The sequence below is a fragment of the Caretta caretta genome, chromosome 1 (genome assembly GCF_965140235.1).
Source record: "Caretta caretta isolate rCarCar2 chromosome 1, rCarCar1.hap1, whole genome shotgun sequence".
Lineage (NCBI taxonomy): Eukaryota > Metazoa > Chordata > Testudines > Cheloniidae > Caretta > Caretta caretta.
In genome coordinates, this window is record NC_134206.1 from 133,309,304 (window position 1) to 133,333,412 (window position 24,109).

Below are 24,109 nucleotides of genomic sequence, written 5' to 3' on the forward strand. Positions count from 1 at the left end.
AAGCAGGACACAAGAACTGCTACAGAGATGTGGAAGGCTTTCTGTTGGGGAAGGGGCTGGTATGTGAATACAGTTGGTCGTTTGCATTTGAGTAACTTAAAAACAGGCTTCAAAAGCAGTTCTAGTCTGAAAGCGGCTGCAAAGCCAGTATTATGGAATTCTGTATTGACTTTATCTCAGTGATTTCTTCAACACACGTTCAATTTATAAGTAATAACGTGGTCTTTTTAATTGCCAGTCCTGCAAACTTAGAACTCTGCTTTACTTTCAGTTCCCAGCTCTTCTGGCTCTGCTGCATCCACTTCTTTCAGTTACACATGGGCAACCTCATTGGACCATATTCTGATCTCAGTTAAGCAGATCACCCCCACTGATCCCAACAGCCATGGGAGTGTCACTGGTATAACAGAGAGACACATTTAACGCACAGTGTGGAATAGAGAGTAGGAGGATTTGACCCTTCGGATAGCCCTGCTCTTAGTACTTAATTTACAATTCTCCAAGTTAGGCTGTTGGTCCACTGCTTATTACATTAACTGTAATTGTAACTGTCTGACTGTTAGCTTGTCTTAATCTTATATTGCAAGCCTTTTGGATCAGAGGCTCTCTCTTTCATTGTGTGTACAATGCCTAGCACAGTGAGTCCCTGATCTTTGGTTGAGGTCTCTGGGCACTACTGCAATACATGCAAAAGTGACAGAATAGTTGACTCTCCCATAGCTGTTCTGACTCTGCAAAGAGCAAATATGACTCTGAATATGTACAGGATGCTGCAGCGGTGAGTTAAAAGCTGCTACTTTACATTCATTTGCCTGACACCTCTCAAACTGAAGGTGTGGTTAATATAGGTAATGATTAGCCCATATTATAATCCAGTTCAATTTTTTACAGCTGACATTTTGAGATTTTAAAAGGCAGCTACAGCACATCTAATGCTGTGTTGATTTGTCCTGATCTTGGAATCTGTCCTTTTTTTAAGGCATGAGTCAAATTGTGTGTTGTAAGGAGTTTTGTTGAGGGCAGGCGGTGGGGGAGGGGGGCGGGGGACTGATTATCAGCATAAATGTTCTTGTGCCTTGGGACACTTGAGGCAATCCAGTGTTTCCACCGCTGCCTGTCTAATGTTGTATTTCTTGCTCCATCATAGTCTGTTCCCATCACAGCAGCATCTTAGTAGTTTTATTGTCATCTGTTGTCCTCCTCTTTTCCATCTTCCACCAGGTGGCATCCAGTCAAGGTCTGAGGCATGGAGAGAGCAGTTATCTCCATAATGTTAGAGAAATCTGTAACAGCAAAACCTTTTAATATAAGATTTACTACAACACAAATATGGGGCCAAGTGAGCTTCTGGAGGATTAATGGATTTATCACTAAACATTTATTACTGAAGCAAGTCTTTTATAGGAGGGAGAAGGGTGATGAAATTCTGGCCCTAATGAGTGCAACGTCTGTCTTTCTAGCCTCCCAGTAATTTAATCTGCACCCATTTCATCTACCAAGTGCAAAAACGTCTCTTCCTCTGTCATCACTCTGACCATATCACTCTCCTCTGCACTTCCCTTCATGGCCTCCCTCTCACCTTCCACAGGTAACTGCATTTCTCATCTTCACCTTCAGGCCTCTTGCTTCCTTTTAACTCTCCAGAACCACCTTTGTAAGTGCTGCCTCTGTATCCTTCTCCAGCTACATGTATTCTTCCGTGCTCCCCTTATGCTTGGATTTCCTTCCCCCAACTTGAGCTCCAAAAGACTACCCAATTCATTTGATCCCTTCTTTAAAATACGCCTCTTCTCCAAAGCCTATTGGTCGTGATCCACCAAAGAAAGCAGAGCATTTGGATGTCTGCTCTGCTGTCGGTTTGGGTTCTCCTCTGGTGAGCTGGTTTGAACTGTATTTTCTGCCTGGTTTCTTGGACAGAGCAAATAGATTGACAGCTCTACCCTAAGCAACAATGCTTTGGAAGTTGTAAAACAATTGCTTGCTCCTAATTTTTCAGTCTCTTATATGAGTATCTCAAGTTTTCCTTTATTTGCAAAATACCCTCCTGCATTTGAAAAGCGCCAAGTATCTGAGGCTGTTGTTGTTCAGGGGCAAAGCTCCTGTTGAAGTAACCATAGGATAAGGTCGTATCCTGTGCAGGTATTTTGTCATTTGGCTCTCTAGAATATACTTTAGAGTCAGCAATTGTAAAGCTAATCATAATCAGAACTTCACTGTTGGGAACAAGGGAAGGTGCTGTTTTTTTTATTTTTTTTAGTTATTTGTATTGCAGTAGCAACTGTGGGTCCCATTATGAAAAGCACTGTGCAAGCATACAACCAAGGAAAGCCACTCTGATACTGGAATGAGATTGTCTACATTGGGATGGGTTAAAACCTATATAATATGCTTGTATAACTAGTAAAATATCCCTATATAGACAAGCCTAGGATAAATGGTGTATTTTTAAAATGTTAGCTAACACATTGTAACTCAAGCCATATCTAGACTAGGGCTTACAGGTGCAGTGTTACATCAGGTTATCTAGTTTGATCTAATAAACACCCCTACAAATCAAGTCAAAACAAAGAAATTGTAGTTTCCAACATGTTAATTGGATTACTATCACTGACTCAGCTAGTTAACTCAACTGAACATCTCACTTGTCAGCCCTAGCCTAGATAAGGTCTAAATGTAAAACAAGAGAAAGTCGGTGGATACTGAGGGAAAGTAAAGGGGAATGGGTTTTGTCATATGCCTCAGAGATGCTACATGGGCCATCCCATGCACTGCAAAATGATCCATTCTGGTGATTGCTCATGGACTTCAGTAGGAGACTTCTAAAAAAATGATTTAGGCCCAACCATGCATTTTACACACCTGTGAACCTCTTAACAGTGATAAATTAGACCACTGCTATCTGCTCTGAGTGCACACAGGTCTCCTGTTTCTGTCTGTCACTCTGATCAGGAATATCTATTTTTACACCATTGGAATTAATCAACTTTTAAGTTGCAATAAAAATGTGCAAAATGTGCCCAGAGTTCAACTCATATCATTCTCAAGACACATCTCCATCTCCAGTGTGGCACATTTTACATAGTACCCAGGCACTGTATAACAAATGTTTAAAAGCACTCCGAAACCTGGCCTAAGGCATCCAACTAATCCTAAAGTAACCAGAGTAGAAGCAAATCAGTGTTGAACCAAAAGCCTAATTGAACCAAGGGTCATGGTGGAGTCTCTATCACTGATAAATTTTAAATCAAGCTTGGATGTTTTTCCAAAAGCTATGCTCTAGCTTTTCAGGGGAAAGTTCAATGGCCTGTGTTATACAGGAGGTCAGACTAGATGATCATAATGGTCCCTTCTGGCCTTGGAATTTATGAATCTATGAACAAAATGCTTGATCAGGCTTCAAGGGACAATCAAGAAAAGCAAGATCCAGAGGGTACTGTAAGAACATTCTGCCAGTGACCACTGAGTCCCTGAGTGCTGAGATGACTCCACAGATGTCATCTGTTAAGACGGGATATGAAAAAGGAGTTGTATTAAATAACAGAGTCCAATACCATGTAAAGATTTAGACATGGCCAGTTACACCTGGAGAGGATTTTTTCCAGAGGAGTCCACTTCCTTTCTAGGCCAGGAGGTTATTGCTGCAATATTTTATTTGATTTATTTTCTTTCAATTAGAATAAGTAGAAAGCACCCATACCCAGTGTGACAGGTTGGATCACAGAAACCCCCTTGGGACTGCCACCTGTTGTGCCAAGACTACTTCTGCTCCTGCTTTCCTGCCCTGTCAGCTTAGGACTTCAGTGCCCTGCCTGGTTTGAGCCAGACCCACTAGCCTGCTGCAAACCCAGACCCCAAGTCTGAACCACGTTCTCTAAAAGCTGCCAGCTTGAGGCTCCAGCACCCTGTCTTGCTGAGCCAGACACACCAGTCAGCTCCAGCACAGACTCAGGGTCTGAACACAGGCCCCAAAGCTGCAGACTTAACTGAAAGCAATTTAAGAAGTATGCCTGTCTTTAACATTCAGATGCCCAACTCCCAATGGGGTCCAAACCCTAAATAAATCCGTTTATTCATAAATTGTTCGCCCTCTATAACACTGATAGAGAGATATGCACAGCTGTTTGTATCCCCTCCTCGTCCATCCCGTCCCCCAGTATCAACACATACTCTGGGTTAATTAATAAGTAAAAAGTGATTTTTATTAAATACAGAAAGTAGGATTTAAGTGGTTCCAAGTAGTGACAGACAGAACAAAGTGAATTACCAAGCAAAAATAAAATAAAACACACAAGTCTATGTCTAATCAAACTGAATACATGCAAAACCTCACCCTTAGAGGAATTCCAGTAAGCTTCCTTTTACAGACTAGTCTCCTTCTAGTCTGGGTCCAGCAATCACTTACACCCCCTTTATTGTCCTTTGTTCCAGTTTCTTTCAGGTATCCTTGGGGGTGGAGAGGCTCTCTCTTTAGCCAGCTGAAGACAAAATGGAGGGGTCTTCTAGGGGTTTAAATAGACTTTTTATTGTGGGTGGAGACCTCCCTCCTCTCTCCTATGCAAAGTCCAGCTACAAAATGGAGTTTTGGGGTCACCTGGGCAAGTCACATGTCCATGCATGACTGAGTTCCTTACCAGCCAAGCCAGATTCCTGGGAAAGCTCAGATGTGGATTGGCGTCTCCAAGTTCATTGTTGGCTTAAGGGCTTCTTGATTGGGCACCTACTGAGAATAGTCTTTTCTCAGGAAGCTGACCAACTGGTTCACTAAAACCTACTTAGAATCAGACAAGTATACAGCCAATATTCATAACTTTGAATACAAAAATGATACATGCATACAAATAGGATTAATAGATTCAGTAGATCCTAACCTCTACAGAGATATGTTACATGGCCTATGTAGTATAAAACATATTCCAGTTATGTCATATATATACATTCATAAGCATATTTCCATAAAGTCTTATGGGGGGCACCATCCCACCCAGGCTAGGAGTGCCCTGCCAGTTCTTTAGAATTACAAAACACAAATGCAGTACCGTCGGCTCACCCCTCCTACCAAGTTGCAGCACTTACCAAACACCAGCACCCTTATGCTTCAACCTGTATGTCAATCTCCCCTCACTTCTCGCAAAACTCAGATAAAACAAAGGGGCCCTGCAAAGCCAGCACATCTTTCCACAAGTGGCAATGCATTCTAGAGCCCCAGAACCTTTATGGAGAACAATTACTGTTAATCAAGGGATATCTAGAATCAGCAACTCTCCTTCACAATTGTGGCAGTGCATGGTGGGGAAAGACGTGGTCTCTCAGGTATGAAGATGATCTGGTATATGAAGCTTGTGATGATGGTGATTGGTGATGGGTAAATAAGGTGACCATGGATCATTGGCCTAAATGGAGGCAAATTTATGGATGTTACTTGTATGTATAAAATTTATTTAAGCTGGTAATATTAGAACTGTGTCAGTTCTTTTCTCTCTGAAAATTTACGTAGCTGAAATGTTTGGGATTTTATTTTTGCCAAAGCCATCAAAATGTACAATGATTAAATAGATTTTGTTCTGCACTAAGCAGTAAATCAGCAATGCCTTTACAATCATGTTATCAAAGGATTAAAAATCTCTCCCATTGTGTCACATGGTTGCTGGAATATTTATTTTAACCTCATTTTATGATAAGATTGTTTTCTATTTACAAAAGATGAATTTTCCAGTGGTGTTTATAATTTCCTTTGCAAGTTTCTGTGGACTTGATCTCTGCAGCTCCATATTGTCTATGTTTCTTTCTACAGAGCAATTAAAGTTTTAAATCAGCCTCTTTTTAGTGAATTTCTTGGTACTTACACTAATGTAACACTTTGCAGGTTCTTGCCACAGGGTTCTTCTGGTGCTTGAAGCTTTCTTTCTTTTCCTCCTTTCTGAACAGTAAGATCAAATCTCTTCAGGGTAACGTGATTAGCATGTTTTGCATGAGAACCCACCCACCCTGAATGTAAATTATCCCCCATGCTGAATGCAGCTACCTTTTTCCGATAACCATCTTGTGTGCCACTGTAAAATGTGTGTTTACTTTCGCAGAAACTCTGTATGAAGGCACATGTGCAATCCCACTAAACTTTACCCCACCAATTGGAAACACCGCATCCCTTAAGCATTTACGCTGTGTGACATTTTAAATATTTTTTTTTCATTTCATTTCATTTTATTTTGGCGGATGACAGTACTATTTATCAAAGCTTTCATTGTGGTACGCTCCAAAGGATTGTTAAGAACATCTCATCGGAAATTCTGAAACACAAATGTTTTTTGGATGTGTGAACATGTCAACTTAATAGTGCACTCTGTCCTGTTCACTTTCGCCTGCAAACACAGTTCTGATTTGCATGTCAAGTTTAATATAACTTTGCAGACTGGCTGCAGCAGTGCATGCAGTTCACATCTTTGGACGCTCTTATGCTGTGATCTTGATTTTCTGTGTACCCGACCATTGCCATTATGTAGTATGTTATGACCTATGTTAAAAAAAATAAATCCGAGAGCTTAAAGGACTTTTTGGCATCACGAGTGAGCAGAAAAAAAATCAAGCTGTACATCAGTTACCTAGATGAGGAATAATTGTTGTTACTTTTGACAGGCATCGGTATTCAGTACTTAGGGCCTAATCCTGCAGCCCTTACTCATGTGAGTATTTCCCAAAAGGTCAAATTGGACTATTTAAAAATCCAGCCCCGCTCACATTGAACTCAACAGGGAAACTCTGATTGTCTAAGTCAGCATTGTGAGATCCAACCAAATGTGAGTAAGGATTATTGGATCAGGTCCTTAAATCCAAGGGAGTGATTCTCATTTACACCAAGGTCATGCCACTCTAGTAGTGAAAAGGGTCCTTAAAGTAGAGTAAATATATAAATTTGTTTTTAAATATAATTCACTCCAACTTCATGGCACCTCAAAATTGACCTGTTCTGTTCATTCCCTCTGAAGCACCTGGCACTGGCCACTGTCAGAGACAGGATACTGCACTAGACGGACCATTGGTCTGAACCAGTATGATCATTCTTATGTTCTCTACCCTTCCTAGAGTGGCATGAAGTGGCCTTAAGGTAAATGAGAATCACGGCCTGAATTTTTTGGTGTTTTGTCAGTTTTAAGCATCTTCTGGTAAAATGGGATGCTTACCTTTTAAATACTTAAAGAAACCAAGACCGAAAGAGATTTCTCATTTGTTTGTAAGAGTTACCATTGTACTGATAAGTTAAAATGTCTCCTTCACAACTGTTATGGACTGTTGCCATGTAAATATCAATTTGAAGCGTGGAAATTAAAAATCATTTTAAAAAAGGCACTTCACCTATCTTTATAAACTATTTCCAGAAGTAATTTTGTGCTAGATGCATTACAGACCCATAATATTGGCAAAAACCTTCTAAAATGTCATTTTTGAGTAATGACAGGTTTCAGAGTAACAGCCGTGTTAGTCTGTATTCGCAAAAAGAAAAGGAGTGCTTGTGGCACTTTAGAGACTAACCAATTTATTTGAGCAAAAGCTTTTGTGAGCTACAGCTCACTTCATCCGATGCATCCGATGAAGTGAGCTGTAGCTCACGAAAGCTTATGCTCAAATAAATTTGTCAGTCTCTAAGGTGCCACAAGTACTCCTTTTCTTTTTGAGTAATGAGTGTGAAAATGGCATCCACGCCTCATCACCTTTTCTTTGTGCAAATATTTAAGTTTAAAACATTACCTTAATTTTTAATTGCACAAAAACAAAAATGGATTTTGTTTATCAAGTTGGAGCTCAGAATAGTGTTTACATATGACTGAAAAGCTGGGGTTATAGTGGAAGTGTTCTCAAAACCTTAACAATAGTTGAGTGGACAGCACCAGAACAACATTGAGCTGCACAAGGAACTACTCATTTTATTGTTTTGTATTTGCAAAGAATTGTCATGAACTATACTTGTTTTATGGGCTTTCCCTCCCCACAGTTAGAGTCCTTTTATTTGTGCGATTAAACACTTTATGAGATACTGTCAAGGGTAGTACAGTAGGCCTAAAAACTGGTTTACTTTGGCAGTGCTAGTTGGCGCAACCTTTGGAGTCATCTGAAACATTTGGGAAGGACTTACTTTCAAGGTCCTTTTGATGTGCTTTTCATATTGAAAGGCAAGACCTTCTAGATAAGACATTTGTCCAAGTAGGTCAACACAGCAACCGTGACAGTGCCCATTTCAGTGATAAAACTGCATGATCCAGATTCTCAGTTAGTGAGAATTGGTATAGTTTCATTGACTTCAGTGGAACTACTGACTTACACTATATGAGGATCTGGCGAAAATTTGCATACATTTCTATTTAAAGATCTGCGATATGGGTGAGTTCAAGACTGAAATATATGGTATATGAAAAGGGTAACAAAAATGGCCATTCATATGGTCAAATTTACATATGACAAGAGAAAAAATGCTAGGGGCTTGTCTATGTGGCATAGCAAAGTGCACCAGAGGGGTGTGAGTTGTAAAATGCTCTAACATGTTGCGCCTTGACTGCCCCATGTAGAGCCTGCTGGTGCAGCTAAAAGGCACCTAATTCACATTATGGTAATAGGAACCTGTTAGAGTGCAGCAGCAGTGTCTACATGGGGCAGTTAGAGCACAACCCATCACATCTGTAACCTTTTGTAATCTTTATGTCGAAATGTTCCCAATTAATATTAAGTTGTTAAAGAAAAGGGTGCAATAAAACCCCACTTAGTTTTCTAGGTCGGTTACAGAAAATTTATTGAGTAGAGGACCACGAGGCAACGCTTTGAATGATGCAACCAAACTGTATTAAAAAGAAAAATGATTAGTTAACAAATAGGCATGCAACTACCAATTATGTAAATACTACTATTATACTCACACTCAAAGATGAAATGGTCTAGCAATGGAAGATCAGCCTACTGACAATGGCATGAAGGAGAGCCTTATAATCCTGAAACCTAGCAGTAAGTACCCTTTTAAGGTTATTAGGAAATCCCTTGCAATTTAGCAAAATTTACTTCTTTTATACTCCATTATAGTTCTAATTAGCATTAAACTACCCTTTACCATAATTATATTTCCACCACCTTCTTAATGGCTCTTTAGGTTACCCATTATTTAAATTAACATCTGCACCAAAGTTCTTCTCATACTATCAAAATAGATAGCATTTTAATAAAACATTCACAATTTTCAAAAACACTCATTAACAAACCTTGCTCAAACCAATTATAACAAAAAGCATAATGGTAACAACCTTGGGTTATGTCCTTGCTAACCCTTACTTTCCCATGACACTCTGTCTCCAACTTATCTCTGATCTTTTTTACACTTTAACTAACAGTAATTACTGTGGTGGCTGATGTCCACACTCCCCTCCTTCTGTCGGTGGTGGGTGTCCTCACCAGGAGCATTTCCATGGACTGAAGAGGGGCAGTATGGGGGACTGAGAGCCAGAGCTCTGTGCAGCTCTCCACTGGGAACCCTGCTGCCCCTCAGGGCTTCCCTTCCCAGCCTGGGGTGGAGGAAAAGTCTCCCAGTGCTTCTTGCCTCCACGCTCCCAGCTGGGAGTTGGAGGCAGCTGCTGGGGGCTTCTCGCCTCTGGCGAGGAGATCTGCACCTCGTGTCTGATTGGCTACCACGCTCCTGGCAGGGAGCGGGGAGCCAGGACCATGGGGAGCCGCAGGGCTCCCAGCAGAGAGTGGGGAGCCCAGGTGGCAGCCCAACCCGGGGAGCCTGATTGGCAGCCCAGCTTGGAGCAGAGACCCGGCAGCAGCCTGGCTGGGGAGCTGGGAGCCAGCTTTCTTGTCAATTTTACTGCTTCAGTGTAGCCCAAAACCTAACTTCTACTTATGTCTTAATCCAAACCATCCTATAGACTGTACACCCCTCTAGTCCCCTTTGCTGGCAGTGTGTAGACAAGCCCTAGGATTACCTGATGTCCTAGATCCACAGGATGGATGTTATGGCCCCCAGCCTTGGAGCCTTGGAGTAGAAAGAATCTCTCCAGTGTGGCAGACTCCCTTAAGGGTCTCGCTTTTCCTCCAAGATAAGCCACACAGTCTCACCACCTCCTTAGACTAGGCCTGCAGCACTCCTGCTTCATGCCGTGAGCTCTGTTCAGCTAGTCTAAATGCGATGGACCCTTGATGGAGAATTGTACACTTTTTAGGGATCAGTGCACCTCTCCAAGCATTTGCAGTGACTCTCACACAGCGTTGTCAAAACAGTAGGGTTTATTAGTCATCTGGAACACAGCAGAGGAAGTTCTTAAATTGTTATAGAGGAATGCAATTAAAGCATAGTCCATTCTGGTTAGCTCAGAGCCCAACCATAGTGAGCCCCATCCATCAGACTCCCAGGTGTGCTTGCCTTCTTCCCGCAGTCCATGCTTAACCCCCCTCCGGACCTTTGTTCTCCCACTGGGGAAATGCTGCTTGGCTTCCTGCAGAGAGGTGGGGCAATCTATGGTGGTGTTTGCTAGGTGTCAATGACTGGGCAATTGGATCTGCCATTGTATTCTCAGGAGCTCCACTGATATGAGACTTAAGACCCAGACAGCTAGGCACCATTGATACCTGTGTCTTAGCCTGCCTGAGACCCCTAGGTAACAATGCAGCATATAGGGAAACTGAGGCATACATAGGTTTCATACAAATATTACAAAAAATTCCCACTTTTTCAGACTTGGTGTGACCTTTTTGCTTGAAATCAGGCCTTTTGTTTGTTTCAGACACTGTCCAGTTTATCGCCTTAGAAGGAAAGAAACATGAGGTTTTTAAAATACAGAAACAAAATTATAGTACTATACTTATCAGCACTGCAAACCTTTGGTAACTGAGTCATTGTTTTACCTCCCACCGTGACCTGCTTGGGAAAACAGCATCTTCAGCTGTTGAATAAAATGTGCAATGGCACCCACGCAGCTTGAATTTTTCTACTTTGTCTCCAGACAGCACACTGAGGAACTAGTGATGACTTGATTCAGTTATCAAGTTTTCATGTTGTGACACAACATAATTTCAATGTAATTTCAAATATGATGTAGTTGATGCAAGGGACTAAGCTCAGTGTGCCATATGGAAAAATGGAGGTTTGGTGCCTTACTCAAAAAAAAATTAATAATAGGTGATCTTTATATTACCTGTACTAGGTTTTTCAACCCTCTGTTTTAAAGTAAGGTATTTTGGCAGAAAGCGGGTGGAAAACTGTGACATTTTGAAGTTAAAATAGAAATAAGCATATTTTGAGCTGCCTTTTAAAAATGAAATCAAATATGAGTACGCACTAATTTTTTAATGCCTGTGGAAATAACACCTGCAATAAGTAAAGGAAGCTTTCCACTTTAGAATCGTGTTGAGATCAATAGATTGATAAAGTGGCAATGTAACCGTTGATGTCAGATTTCATTTTGTTGTGTTTCATTACTCAAATATTCCAGTTTTTTTTAAAAAGGAAAACTTGTTGTCCCTTTTACACTTGCCCAGTCTCATTTCCAAATACAGATAACAAAAGGTCCCGTGGCACAAATGAAATAATGGACTGTGAAACCTTTTACTTTTCTGTTACAGCTTCTTTTCTCAGCTCACAGTATCTCTCCAGCCTCCCCTAAGCAGAGAACAAACCTGCCTTCTTTCTGGGTCTCAGAGGTATTTTTGCTCTCTTTTCTGATGTCTTTCTCTTGTGAGCACAACTCAACTATACTTCTTGTTCTTGGCACCAACCTTGAGTTGCATCAACATGGTGACTACAAAGCAAAAAGAAATACAGACTTGGAGTAAAACAAAAATATCTGTATAAGATGAGACAGGACTTGTTGGCCACAGCAATCCTTCATGCTGTAGGGACAAAGACTCCATCTGATTTATTCGTCAAGTCTAATATAGACTTCAATCCAAAATATTGTGCCTTTATTTTCTGTTTCTAAAAGGTATCCCTTCCCCTCTCTTCCCTCACCCTATCAGTACCAGCGTATTTGATGCTTTTGTCAGTATGCACTCATTTTGCATCAGTAATTTATATCTGCAAATTTAAACCCCAAGATTATGTTAATTTTTCCATATTAACGAGGGCTGTGAATTATGTGGTCTACTATGCCATTTTAAAATAATAGAGAGCGAACTTGTTTGATAATCTGCATTTAGTTAGACACTGCATTCGTTACTTACTTGGAAATTGAAAGAAATGTTAATTGAGTGTTGAAGGCCATACAAGGAAACCATTCTTTTAATTTACACAAAAATTAGAAGAAAATTGTCTTGCATGTTCAGATATACCATGTGCATTGTAGTGCCTCAGGTAACTCAAAGCTATGTCACATTGCATGACACAAAATAACCTAATTTAGACCGACATTGTGCTTTGACTCTTCACATTACATTAGAAATACAATATTATATATATTTTAAAGTAGGTTGTAGCTGTTAGTTAATATTATATGGCAGACATCATCTGTCTCCAAGCTTCCCAGTACTTCTGTAGCAATACACAGGAGGAAATAATAGCACAGTAACTGACTAATGATTTTTCTTCTGTTTCTAGGCAAGCTGATACAGGATTCCCAGAAGATAACCTAGGAGAACAAAGGGCTCAGCTGGACCAAAATTTAGGACCCAAATGGAAGGCATCTGTTAGACCATTTCACACAAGACAACCTATTGTCTTGTCTCAGGAGAGCAGGGGAAGGTCCGGGACATTGCCCAGTGATTACAGATACTCCCAGGAAAACGTGAATGAGAAAAGCAAGGATTGCAGCTTGCCCCTTCTCACTTATTCTGAGCCGCAGACATTGCAGGAGAGCCACTCCTGTCCGCCACAAGGCAGAGGAGAGGAAAGTCAGTGGACAGAGCTGACGTTGCTGAACAAGAGACGTGGACCTGCCCCTCAGAGGCCTCCACCACCCAAACGAGATAATAAATACAGGTGTCAGGACAATTCCACCTCACTCAGCACCTCTTCAGAATCACTCCTGGCAGTACCCAGCAAGCCCATTCAGTCCATTTCCCCCAGCTCTGGTGAGGTAATTACGGGTTACACTCAGAGTCCTTCAGCGTTCAATGGAAAACTAAAGAGCGCTCATCCTCAGGGGCTCCGGCAAACAGCATCCACAGAGAATGTGTGTCAGCACTTAGAAGAGAAAGCACATCTAAAATCTGAACCTGTATTGTCTTCAAAGTATCGCTACCTTCAGAAACCTGGAATGGAGACATCAAGGTCCCCTTCACCTCAGTTTGCTCCACAGAAGCTGACTGACAAGCCTCCTGTATCTGTCCAGGATGAGAACCCAGCAAGGTATTGTGCCTTTACAATTATGTGCCTTTTAGAAGCCCCTCCCCCATGTTAGGTTTTGTTAATAATTGGCTGTTGCTTTTAGTGAAGAAGTTTGAAGAAACCTCCTTTGGGTCTATTCAGTATTAACCTTTCCAGCATGTCTTGCAAGTGACACACTTCTGTAGGGCAATAGCAATTGCTGCAACAAATATCTAAACCATATTTGAAATTCCAGTTAATTCCATTGGAATCATTCAACTGGTCTGTCTTGATTTCTGCTGAAGGACAGTAGATCAATAGAAATGCTTCTCTGTTCTAAAATTTTAACTGGAATTTCCATTACAGAAACTATCTAAATGGGATGAAATGTTTTGCCCAACTATGCGTGGTTTTTAAGCCACTACATACAGGAAGCTAAAACAATTATTGTGCAAGAAAATTGCATCCATTTTGGTGGCACCTATTCCAGAAGCTTACATGTGAGGTACACTTATCATTATCTGCAAATTATGAATTTTGAGGGGTTTTTTTGTTTGTTTTTTTTTCCAAATAAAAGTTTTTAATGCAGCTTGGCATTCCTGAGCAGCCTGCTGATGGTTGCTAACAAGTGGCATCACTTTTTATATCACCTGACTCGGAAGCCAATGTCAGAGAATGTAAACCAGTCTTCTCCCTCCCCCATTTTAATACACTTTGTGTCTGATGTTGAAGCAAATATAAGCTGGTTCATAATCTGCTGTACGGCATCCCATGCTGCCAATGTCATAAACAGAGGCAAAATGGGTGAGGTAATATCTTATTGGACCAACTTCTGTTTCAAGCTTGCACAGAGCTGCTCTTCAGATCTGGGAAATGTACTCAGTGTGTCACAGTTAAATACAAAGTAAACACAACCTTGTATTTACCTGTGACATTCTGAGTACATTTCCCAGAGCTGAAAAAAAGCTCTGTGTAAGCTTATCTCTCTCACCAACAGAAGTTGGTCCAGTCCTCACCCACCTTGTCTCTGTAATATCCTGGGACCGACATGGGCCCTGCAACAACATTGCATACAATAATGTCATAAACAGTCATTTTCCTGCTATATAATAAACCCTTCCAGGAAGCTCAGGAATATAAGTTTTCATTAAACACTTAATATGACATTATAATTCATGGTTGAAAAGTGCAGACAAACGATATTCACTAAATGAGTATTGAGTTGCTATGCTGAGTGAAAGAGGCATATTTTTTTTTAAAGGTCAGCAATTATATATTTTCTTTCGATGTGTTCCCGGTGTGTTCTCTGTGTGAATGTCTGGTTATTTTCCACAGTAGTGATATAGATTTATCCGGGCTATTTTCAGTTTTTCAGGATCAAAAATGGCATTTGTAAAATGAAAGAATTTTTGACAGATTGATGTTGCTGTTGCATGTTTTCTAGATTTTTTGCACCTCATGATTTTCATAAAATGTGACTTCACAGCTAGCAAATTACCTTTTCCTTTTCTGAGCACCTTTTTGTGGCAGAAATCTGTTGTTTTTAATGAAGCCTCTCTAGAAGACAGTATCCTTCAGTAATCATTTGTTTTACCCTAGTAAAGAACTTGAGGAATCCAGAGGTTAAAGTTTTGTATGTGTGTGTGGTGTGGGGTGTTTTGTTTTGGGGTTTTTTTTGGGGGGGGGGGTGTTTTAAGCTCATGAATTTGCTGAAATACTTGCATTGTAATCCATCAATTATAAATTGATATAATTTGTTTCTTTAAAGACCTAGTATTTTCTTTGTTCAATACAAGGAAATTCTGGTACTGAAAACTACAGCTCAATTCTGTGATGGTTACATCAGAAAGCAAAATAAGGAAACACATTCAATGTATTTATAAATGATCTGGAAAAGCAGGTGAACCCAAGGCAACATTTGCAGATGATACAAAATTACTCAAGATAGTTAAGGCCAAAGCTGACTGCAAAGAGATCTCACTAAACTGGTTGACTGGGCAACAAAATGGCAGATGAAATTCAATACTGATAAATGCCAAATAATCCACATTGAAAAACATAATCCCAAGTATACATAAAAAATGATGGGGTCTAAATTAGTTGTAACCACTCAAGAAAGAAATCTAGGAGTCATCATGGATAGTTCTCTAATAACATCTGTAACCCTTCTGCCCGTCAGAGTTGGCAGCAACAAGGGCCGGGTTCAATATCTAGGGGGTCCATTCCAATAACACAATGCAAACCAGCTCGAGCCCCCACCCAGTGACCGGGGACACATATATACCACCCCCGCTGGGCACCTCCAAGAGGCAATACTTCCCCTCTCGCAAGCACATAGTCTGAGTGTAGCAAAAAGCCTTTTAATAACAGAGAGAAACAGTGTGGCATTATGTTGGGGAAACACAACCAACAGGATTCACAACCCATGAGCAAAGACCCACCCCAAGCAAATTTGGGGCATGCCCTTTCCCTTTGGTTCTTGAGTCCAGCAACCCGAAATCACCCAGAGTCCCAAAAGTCCAATGACCCAAAAGTCTCTGTCCCTGGTCAGGGCAGCCCCAGAGTTCGAAAGTTTATCTGCAGAGCTTTACCTCCCAACCTGGGTGGAGAGAGAGGGGCACCTTACATGATCTGAAGCTGACCGTCCCACAGCTCCATAGGCCTTCACTCCGCTCCGCTCCACTCCACCAACCGCCCCACGAACTGCTTTGCTCGGCTCCGCTCTGCTGCCCACAAGCAGTTCCCGCCATCCCACAAACTGCTCCACCAGCCGGTCCACAAACTGCTCCATTCCGCGTCCCACAAGCAGCTCCCGCCGTCCCACAAACTGCTCCGCCGGCCTGTCCACAAGGCACTCCAGCTGTCCCGCAAACTGCTCCACAATATATCTTCAGGCTCCCCCCCCCTACTTAACACAACACTCAGTGATTTCAGCTCTTAGTCAGTTCAGCTCTTTGGTGAATTCAGCTTGTAGTAGGGGAGCCTCAATGCTGGTACATCATTAGCCCAAAGTGAGCTCAGCAGCCTGTAACTAGACTCCTAATGGAAGCAAAATTAACTCTGATATTCCACAGTGGAGAGAGGAGGAAGTGCAATTAGCATGTAAGGCCCTCACCAAGGGGCCCATGCCACCAAATATTAATACTTGTCCCCAGCCTCTCTCAATTCACAGAGTTTTGGAACCCATGACCCTTGCCTAGCGAGTGCTACTTAGTTGATGGTGAGTCTCTCCATCATAACAAAAGGCCAAGTACAGTTCCAAGCACAGTTCCTATAGTCAGGGTAATAACAATTTATTCTTCCTGCCCCAATAAAGTGACCATTTGGGCAGCTATGGCCTCATTCTAGGTGGAGTGGGTGTGCCTATGCAAATGAGATCAGCCCCTGAAGTTCTTTTCCACAACTTGCCACACCTCACCACCAGATGTCAGGGTGGAGCTCATCCTGACACTGCTTACACATCTATTCAATGTGCAGTGGCAATGAAAAAAGCAAACAATGATACAAGCCATTAGGGAAGGGATAGATGATAAGAGGGAAAATATCATAATGCCCTTATAAATCCATGTACATCCACTCCTTGAATATAGCATGCAGTTCTGGTTGCCCCATCTCAAAAAAGATATATTGGCATTGGAAAAGGTACAGGGAAGGACTACAAAAATTATTAGGAGCATGGAACAGCTTCCATGTGCGGAGAGATTAAAAAGACTGGGACTATTCAGTTTAGAGACGAGATGACTAAGGGAGGAGATGATAGAGGTCTATAAAATCATGAATGATGTAGAGAAAGTGAATAAGGAAGTGTTATTTACCCCTTCACATAATATAAGGACCATGGGTCATCCAGTGAAATTAATAGACAGCACATTTAAAACAAACATAAGGAAGAACGTCTTCACACAATGCACAGTCAACCTGTGGAACTCATTGCCAGGAGATGCTGTGAAGGCAAAAAAGTATAACTGGGTTAAAAAAAGAATTAGATAACTTCATGGAGGATAGGTCCATCCATGGTTATTAACCAAGATGGTCAGGGATGCAACCCCATGCTCTGGGTGTCCCTAAACCTCTGACTGACAGAAGCTAGGGTTGCCAATTTTGGTTGGATGACCTGGGGCATTCTATACGCCCCATCATCTCAGGCATTGGCACCCTGACAGCAGGATTGTCTGGCTATGTAGACTCCCTCCTCAGGCCCTACGCTACCAGCACTCCCAGCTATCTTTGAGACACCACTGACTTCCTGAGGATCACCTATAATCCATCGGTGATCTTCCTGAAAACACCATCCTGGCCACTATGGATGTAGAAGCCCTCTACAACAACATTCCACACAAAGATGGACTACAAGCCGTCAGGAACAGTATCCCCGATAATGTCACAGCAAACCTGGTGGCTGAACTTTGTGACTTTGTCCTCACCCATAACTATTTCATATTTGGGGACAATGTATACCTTCAAATCAGCGGCACTGCTATGGGTACCTGCATGGCCCCACAGTATGCCAACATTTTTATGGCTGACTTAGAACAACGCTTCTCGTCCCCTAATGCCCTTACTCTACTTGTACTATATTGATGACATCTTCATCATCTGGACCCATGGAAAAGAAGCCCTTGAGGAATTCCACCATGATTTCAACAAATTTCCATCCCACCATCAACCTCAGCCTGGACCACTCCACACAAGAGATCCACTTCCTGGACACTACGGTGCCAATAAGCGATGGTCACATAAACACCACCCTATACTGGAAACCTACTGACCGCTATTCCTACCTACATGCCTCCAGCTTTCACCCAGACCACACCACATGATCCATCGTCTACAACCAAGCTCTACGATACAACCGCATTTGCTCCAACCCCTCAGACAGAGACAAACACCTACAAGATCTCTATCAAGCATTCTTACAACTACAGTACCCACCTGCTGAAGTGAAGAAACAAATTGACAGAGCCAGAAGAGTACCCAGAAGTCACCTACTACAGGACAGGCCCAACAAAGATAATAACAGAACGCCACTAGCCATCACCTTCAGCCCCCAACTAAAACCTCTCCAACGCATCATCAAGGATCTACAACCTATCCTGAAGGACGACCCATCACTCTCACAAATCTTGGGAGACAGGCCAGTCCTTGCTTACAGACAGCCCCCCAACCTGAAGCAAATACTCACCAGCAACCACACAACAGAACCACTAACCCAGGAACCTATCCTTGCAACAAAGCCCGTTGCCAACTGTGTCCACATATCTATTCAGGGGACACCATCATAGGGCCTAATCACATCAGCCACACTATCAGAGGCTCGTTCACCTGCACATCTACCATGTGATATATGCCATCATGTGCAAGCAATGCCCCTCTGCCATGTTCATTGGTCAAAGTGGACAGTCTCTACATAAAAGAATAAATGGACACAAATCAGATGTCAAGAATTATAACATTCATAAACCAGTCGGAGAACACTTCAATCTCTCTGGTCACTCGATTTCAGACCTAAAGGTCGCAATATTAGAACAAAAAGACTTCAGAAACGGACTCCAGCGAGAGACTGTTGAATTGGAATTAATTTGAAAACTGGATACAATTTAACTTAGGCTTGAATAGAGACTGGGAGTGGAGGTTTCATTACACAAAGTAAAAGTATTTCCCCATGTTTATTTCCCCCACCCCCCACTGCTCCTCAGACGTTTCTGTTAACTGCTGGCAATGGCCCACCTTGATTATCACTACAAAAGGTTTTCTCCTCCCCCTCCCCCCGCTCTCCTGCTGGTAATAGCTCATCTTAAGTGATCACTCTCCTTACAATGTGTATGATAACACTCATTTTTTCATGTTCTGTGTGTATATAAATCTCCTCACTGTATTTTCCACTGAATGCATCCGATGAAGTGAGCTGTAGCTCATGAAAGCTTATGCTCAAATAAATTGGTTAGTCTCTAAGGTGCCACTAGTACTCCTTTTCATATTCCTGGAGGTTTCATCAAATTACATAATCTTTTATTAAAGATTAAACTTTAATTCCTGGAGCCTCCAGGACTATCCTGGAGGGCTGGCAACCCTACCGGGACTGAATAACAGGGGATGGATTATTTGATAATAATAGACTGTTCTGTTCATTCTCTCTGAAGCATTGGACACTAGCCACTGTCAAAAGACAGAATACTGTCAAAAGACATGATGGACCATTGGTCTGACCCAGCGTGACTATTCTTATTACAATAGGTGAAATATATCACATGATCTCCAATCCTTAGGTACAGTGGTGAATTACAGTAATGAGTTCCTTACCGTACTGCATTGTGAATGGATATTGAAGAATACATGGTAAATTAAGTTTATTTGGCATTGCCTTTTTACACAACTTTGATGTCAATGTGCCTGATTATATGCACATATATTGGTTGACATTTTGAAAGCAGTGTATGGGGATTTAGCCATACATCTTCCATTAACACTTCAAAAATCTCTACCACTGTCCTTGAGTATGTATACAATTTATTGTCCTCAAATTACTCATCTAATGAAACAGTTACTGTAACAAGTGGGAAAATGTGTGTCATATCTCTGTTCTTTACTATATTTATTTCATAAGTGGAATACATTGCGTAGTTTAGCATAAATATACAATTTAACAATGATGCTTAACACGTTCTGATTCCTTGCATGCCAGTTTTCAGGAATGTTAGTGTGTGTAATGTAGGCTTCTAGTGTCTGGTACTGTTAATACATATCTGCCTTTCTGTAGGGAAGATGTCTTGCTGATAATGTAAATTGGATAGGCATGACAATTTCTGCATCATCGTAGCTAGAATTATTTTATTGCATGGAGAAATACACTGTACTTATGGTGTGTACAATATATTAGAATTGAAAACTTTCTTAAAAGAGTGAAGGTTGAGAGTGCATTTCAAAGTATTTCCAGTAAAATTATACTTTTTTAACCAAATACTCTTCAAAAATGCCACAATAATTAGTAAATTTGGAATTTAATAGTTCTCCACTTCCATATAATTCTCCTTCATTTACCATTGCCCCACCTGACTTATGCTGCCCATCCAACTTTAACTTTGAATCCTTAAATTTGCACACACAAAAATGCCAATTACAAAATAAAGGGCAGGAATATTACATAGTCCCATTTATATTTAAGAGATACATTTCCAGTAAGCTATTGAATAGCTTGCTACGAAAAAGAATCTTGTGTGTATTAATTTCTAAACAATATAGTTAATATGATTAAATATCCAAACCTGTAAGCAATCCTGTTCTGCATACCTCTCCATACCTTTGCAGGCCCCTTTACCTCCGTCTCAAAACTCTCTACCCTTTCCACATACTTATATAACCATACAAGATCCAAAACCAGCTTATCACACACAAAACCTTGTCAGTCATTCCACTCTTTTTATTCCTATGGACATTCTTCTAGTTGACCAACACATCATACTGTGAGAAAACCTTCTTTAGTGTTCATGTGGCTTCATGGATTTTTAAGGCAGAAGGGACAAACTAGTCTGACCCCTTTATATATCACAGGCCATAGAATTTCACCCAGTTACCTACCCTAGCATTGAATCCAATAACTTGTATGCCCTGGGATTATGCCTCTTTGGAAATCTTGACTACATATTTAGACTGACTGCTCACAAAATGTCATTGGGATTTGGATGCCCAATTTCCACTAATCTTAATAAGATTTGGCTGTCCATATCCCTTAGGGAGTGTGGACAATCTGTCTTAATATGTAAAATCAGCAGTGTGTTCTCAACAGCATATTTCGTTGTAGGACAAAACCAGGGGGCAAAGTTAAGTTTGAATGGGTTAAGTTTGCATGGGGCAGTAAGGAGCAGGCTGGTTCCCTTACCTGTACATCTTGCAGGTCTTTTAACAAGTATAGAATTTTTGTCAGGAGAGCGCAGTTTGGGGTAGGAGGGAGCCTTGGCTGGACTCCATTCAAGCACTCTTTCAACCTGAACTCTTCAACTATATTTTTGTTGTTTGTTCGTGATTTTCCCTGTTTTCTTAATGGGCACCAAAAATGTAAATTGGATTAGCACATAGGGAGAGGAGGTGAGAAAAGCCATGCTCCAACAGACAGGGTCTCTTAAGAGATCCCACTCAAACCCAGCTCCTCTTCTGCAGATTTTAGCAAGTCCATGGAAGGTGTATGTGCAGAGGGGAGTGATATCAGGGCAGGGTATGAAGGGGTGTGGAGAAGAGGGGGAAGCTTTCATCATATGAGCAGCTCTAGGCATTTAACTTATTCTAGATATTTAACCTGTTTAAGACTCCACTTTTCCATCCATCCACGGATGCATGCCTTCCCCAATCCCCTGCACCCACCTTCCGTAACTCCACCTCTCCAAAGTCTGCTATCCTCTGCCCCCACCTCTATGTCCTCTGCCTCTTAGAGTGCCGTAGTATCGTCCTTCCACTCCCCAAGCTCCTCCCCAGGTTCTTTGCACTCCGATCGATACCTCCTCAAGGTCTCTGCACCTGTATTGGTGCCTTCCCTTGCGCACACATTCTTTGTGCATCCCCCGTCACGTCCAACCTCATTCCATGCCTTTTTCCCCTGCCCTACTCCCCTTCAGTCATCCCCTCCATATTCTGCCAATCCGTTTCCCCCTACTTTTACTCCTGAGGGAATTCAGTGCTCCAAAATTAAAAATTCTGCACCAAAAAATTAATTAAATTCTACACACAATATTTGAAAATTCTGCAAATTGTATTTGTCAAAATAACACTACATAATCACGCCAGTTTCAATTATTTTGGTAATTTATTTCAAAATACCTGTCAGCAAGTATATCTGTAACAATACAGACACACACACACAATAATTCCCCAGGAGTAGAGAGTTAAAGAAACCCCTATGAAAACCCAGTTCCTGTTTCTCTGCCCCCTCCCCCTCCAGGGCCCAGCCGGGGGGCCAGACACTCACACCTCATTCCCCCCAGAGCCCAGCCCTGCCCCCTCAGCAAAGACATTCTCACCTCCTTCCTCGCCAGAGCCTAGCTGCGTGCCCGCCCCTGCCCCCTCAGCAAAGACATTATCACCTCCTTCCTCGCCAGAGCCTAGCTGCGTGCCCGCCCCTCCCCCCCGGCCCAGACACTCTCACCCTGTACCCCCAGAGTCCAACGCTCCCCCCCCAGCCCAGACACTCACACCCTCTACCCCCCAGAGCCCAAGTATCCAGAGGGAGAAACAGCCTGATGTTGGGTCCCAGGCTTGCACGGAGTTTCCTGCGTGCCAAGTCCTTTCTTCAGGACGTGCTGGGAACTGCAGCTGCTAGGAACCCTCCAGTTCCCTCCCACTTCCCCCTAGCCTTGTCTTCTATTTGCAAGCTGCACTATGCCGGGTCCAGCGGCCCCTAGTGATGGCCAACATCTCTGCAGCTCATTGGGGGGAGGAGAGAAGGAAATTTTGCACGTACACCATTTTCTGCAAAATTCTGCATTGTGCAATGGCACAGAATTCCCACAGGAGTACAACTTTTTGCCCCCCTCCTGCCTAGTACATGGTCATTCAAAAAGCAGAGAAGATACCTACCTGCAATCCTACTGTGTGATCCCCACCCAATCCATGTCTCTTCTGGTCCTTTGCCCCGGCTCTATATCTGATTCTTTCTCCTCCGCATTTCTCCCCAGTCCCCTATCCCCCACATATTCCCTTTCCCCCCACACTCACACATTAATTTAGGGAACTTCTGACTAAGTGAACTGTGGGGAAGTTTCCATAGCCAAGCTGCTTTCAAAACTTTTATTTGGAAAAAAAACAAAAAACCCTCAAAATTCATAATTTGCAGATAATGATAATTGTATCTCACATGTAAGCTTCTGGAATAGGTGCCACCAAAATGAATTCAATTTTCTTGCACAATAATTGTTTTAGCTCCCTGTATGTAGTGGCTTAGAAACCACTCATAGTTGGGCAAAACATTTTAATACACCTTTATTTTCTGAATTTTACTAAATTTCTGTGAAAATCTCTATACTCAAGTTCAAGAGGCTGGATGCCAGATTTCGTGGGATCACTTTCTTTTTTGGGGTCATTAGGAGATAATAAAAACTGGGATTATGATGGGATGCTGGCTTCAACATTTACCACAGAGCAGCAGCAGCCACTCTTCAATAATTTATGCTATGGAAACAATTATGCCATTTTGTGGGTTCAGCTTAGTGATAGCCATAAGTGTAGTTTATATGAGGATCTGGAATTTCATACACTAGATTAGGAAATATGTAATGGGTTTCATGGGTGTGTATGTGCATGCATCAGTTTGAATGTGCTTCAGAGGAGATTTTCAAAAGCACCCAGCGTCTCTCTCTGTTCCCGCTGAAGTCAAAAGGAATTTTACCACTGACTTTGGGTAGATCAGAGTTATAGTAATGCTTAGCACTCTAGAAAATCTCACCATATATATTTGATACTGGGCAGTGTGATAACACTATCACTCGACTGATGCTTGCTATTTTAGTGTAGAATTCTTGTCTTTCATTTTTAAGGTGGGTTTTTTTCTTCCTTATGATTTTTTTTTTTAAGAAAAAAGAAATAAGGTCCTTTTTCAGCAAAGCTCTTAAACATGTCCTTTGTGCATAAGTCCAATTGAAGTCACTGGTTCTTAAACACATGCTTAAGTGATTTGCTGAATCGTGAGCTGAGAGAGCTTGGCGTGAAAGACAGAGTTGAGTGTGAACTTTCCAAAACAACTGACAGTCTGAAAAGATCCTTACTGTAGAAGGATTTTTCCCCTTATTTTAAGAAGAATTCTTTTTTAGATCTATCAGAATATTGCATATACAGTATAGTCAAAATATCACC

The 24,109-nt window shown here is 41.7% G+C and overlaps 1 protein-coding gene across 10 annotated transcripts in view; it reads left to right on the forward strand.

Moving 5' to 3' along the window:
* The window catches only part of SHROOM2 (shroom family member 2), a 186,727-nt gene that overhangs the window by 144,483 nt on the left and 18,135 nt on the right, over nt 1-24,109 (forward strand). For 7 of the 10 annotated variants that reach the window (XM_048860485.2, XM_048860494.2, XM_075131206.1 and 4 more), the window contains 2 exons: nt 11,596-11,673; nt 12,566-13,315. In XM_048860485.2, the coding sequence (XP_048716442.1) occupies nt 11,596-11,673; nt 12,566-13,315 (828 nt within the window). The remainder of the gene's footprint in view (nt 1-11,595; nt 11,674-12,565; nt 13,316-24,109) is intronic. The other 3 variants (XM_048860504.2, XM_075131218.1, XM_048860534.2) reach the window with 1 other exon arrangement.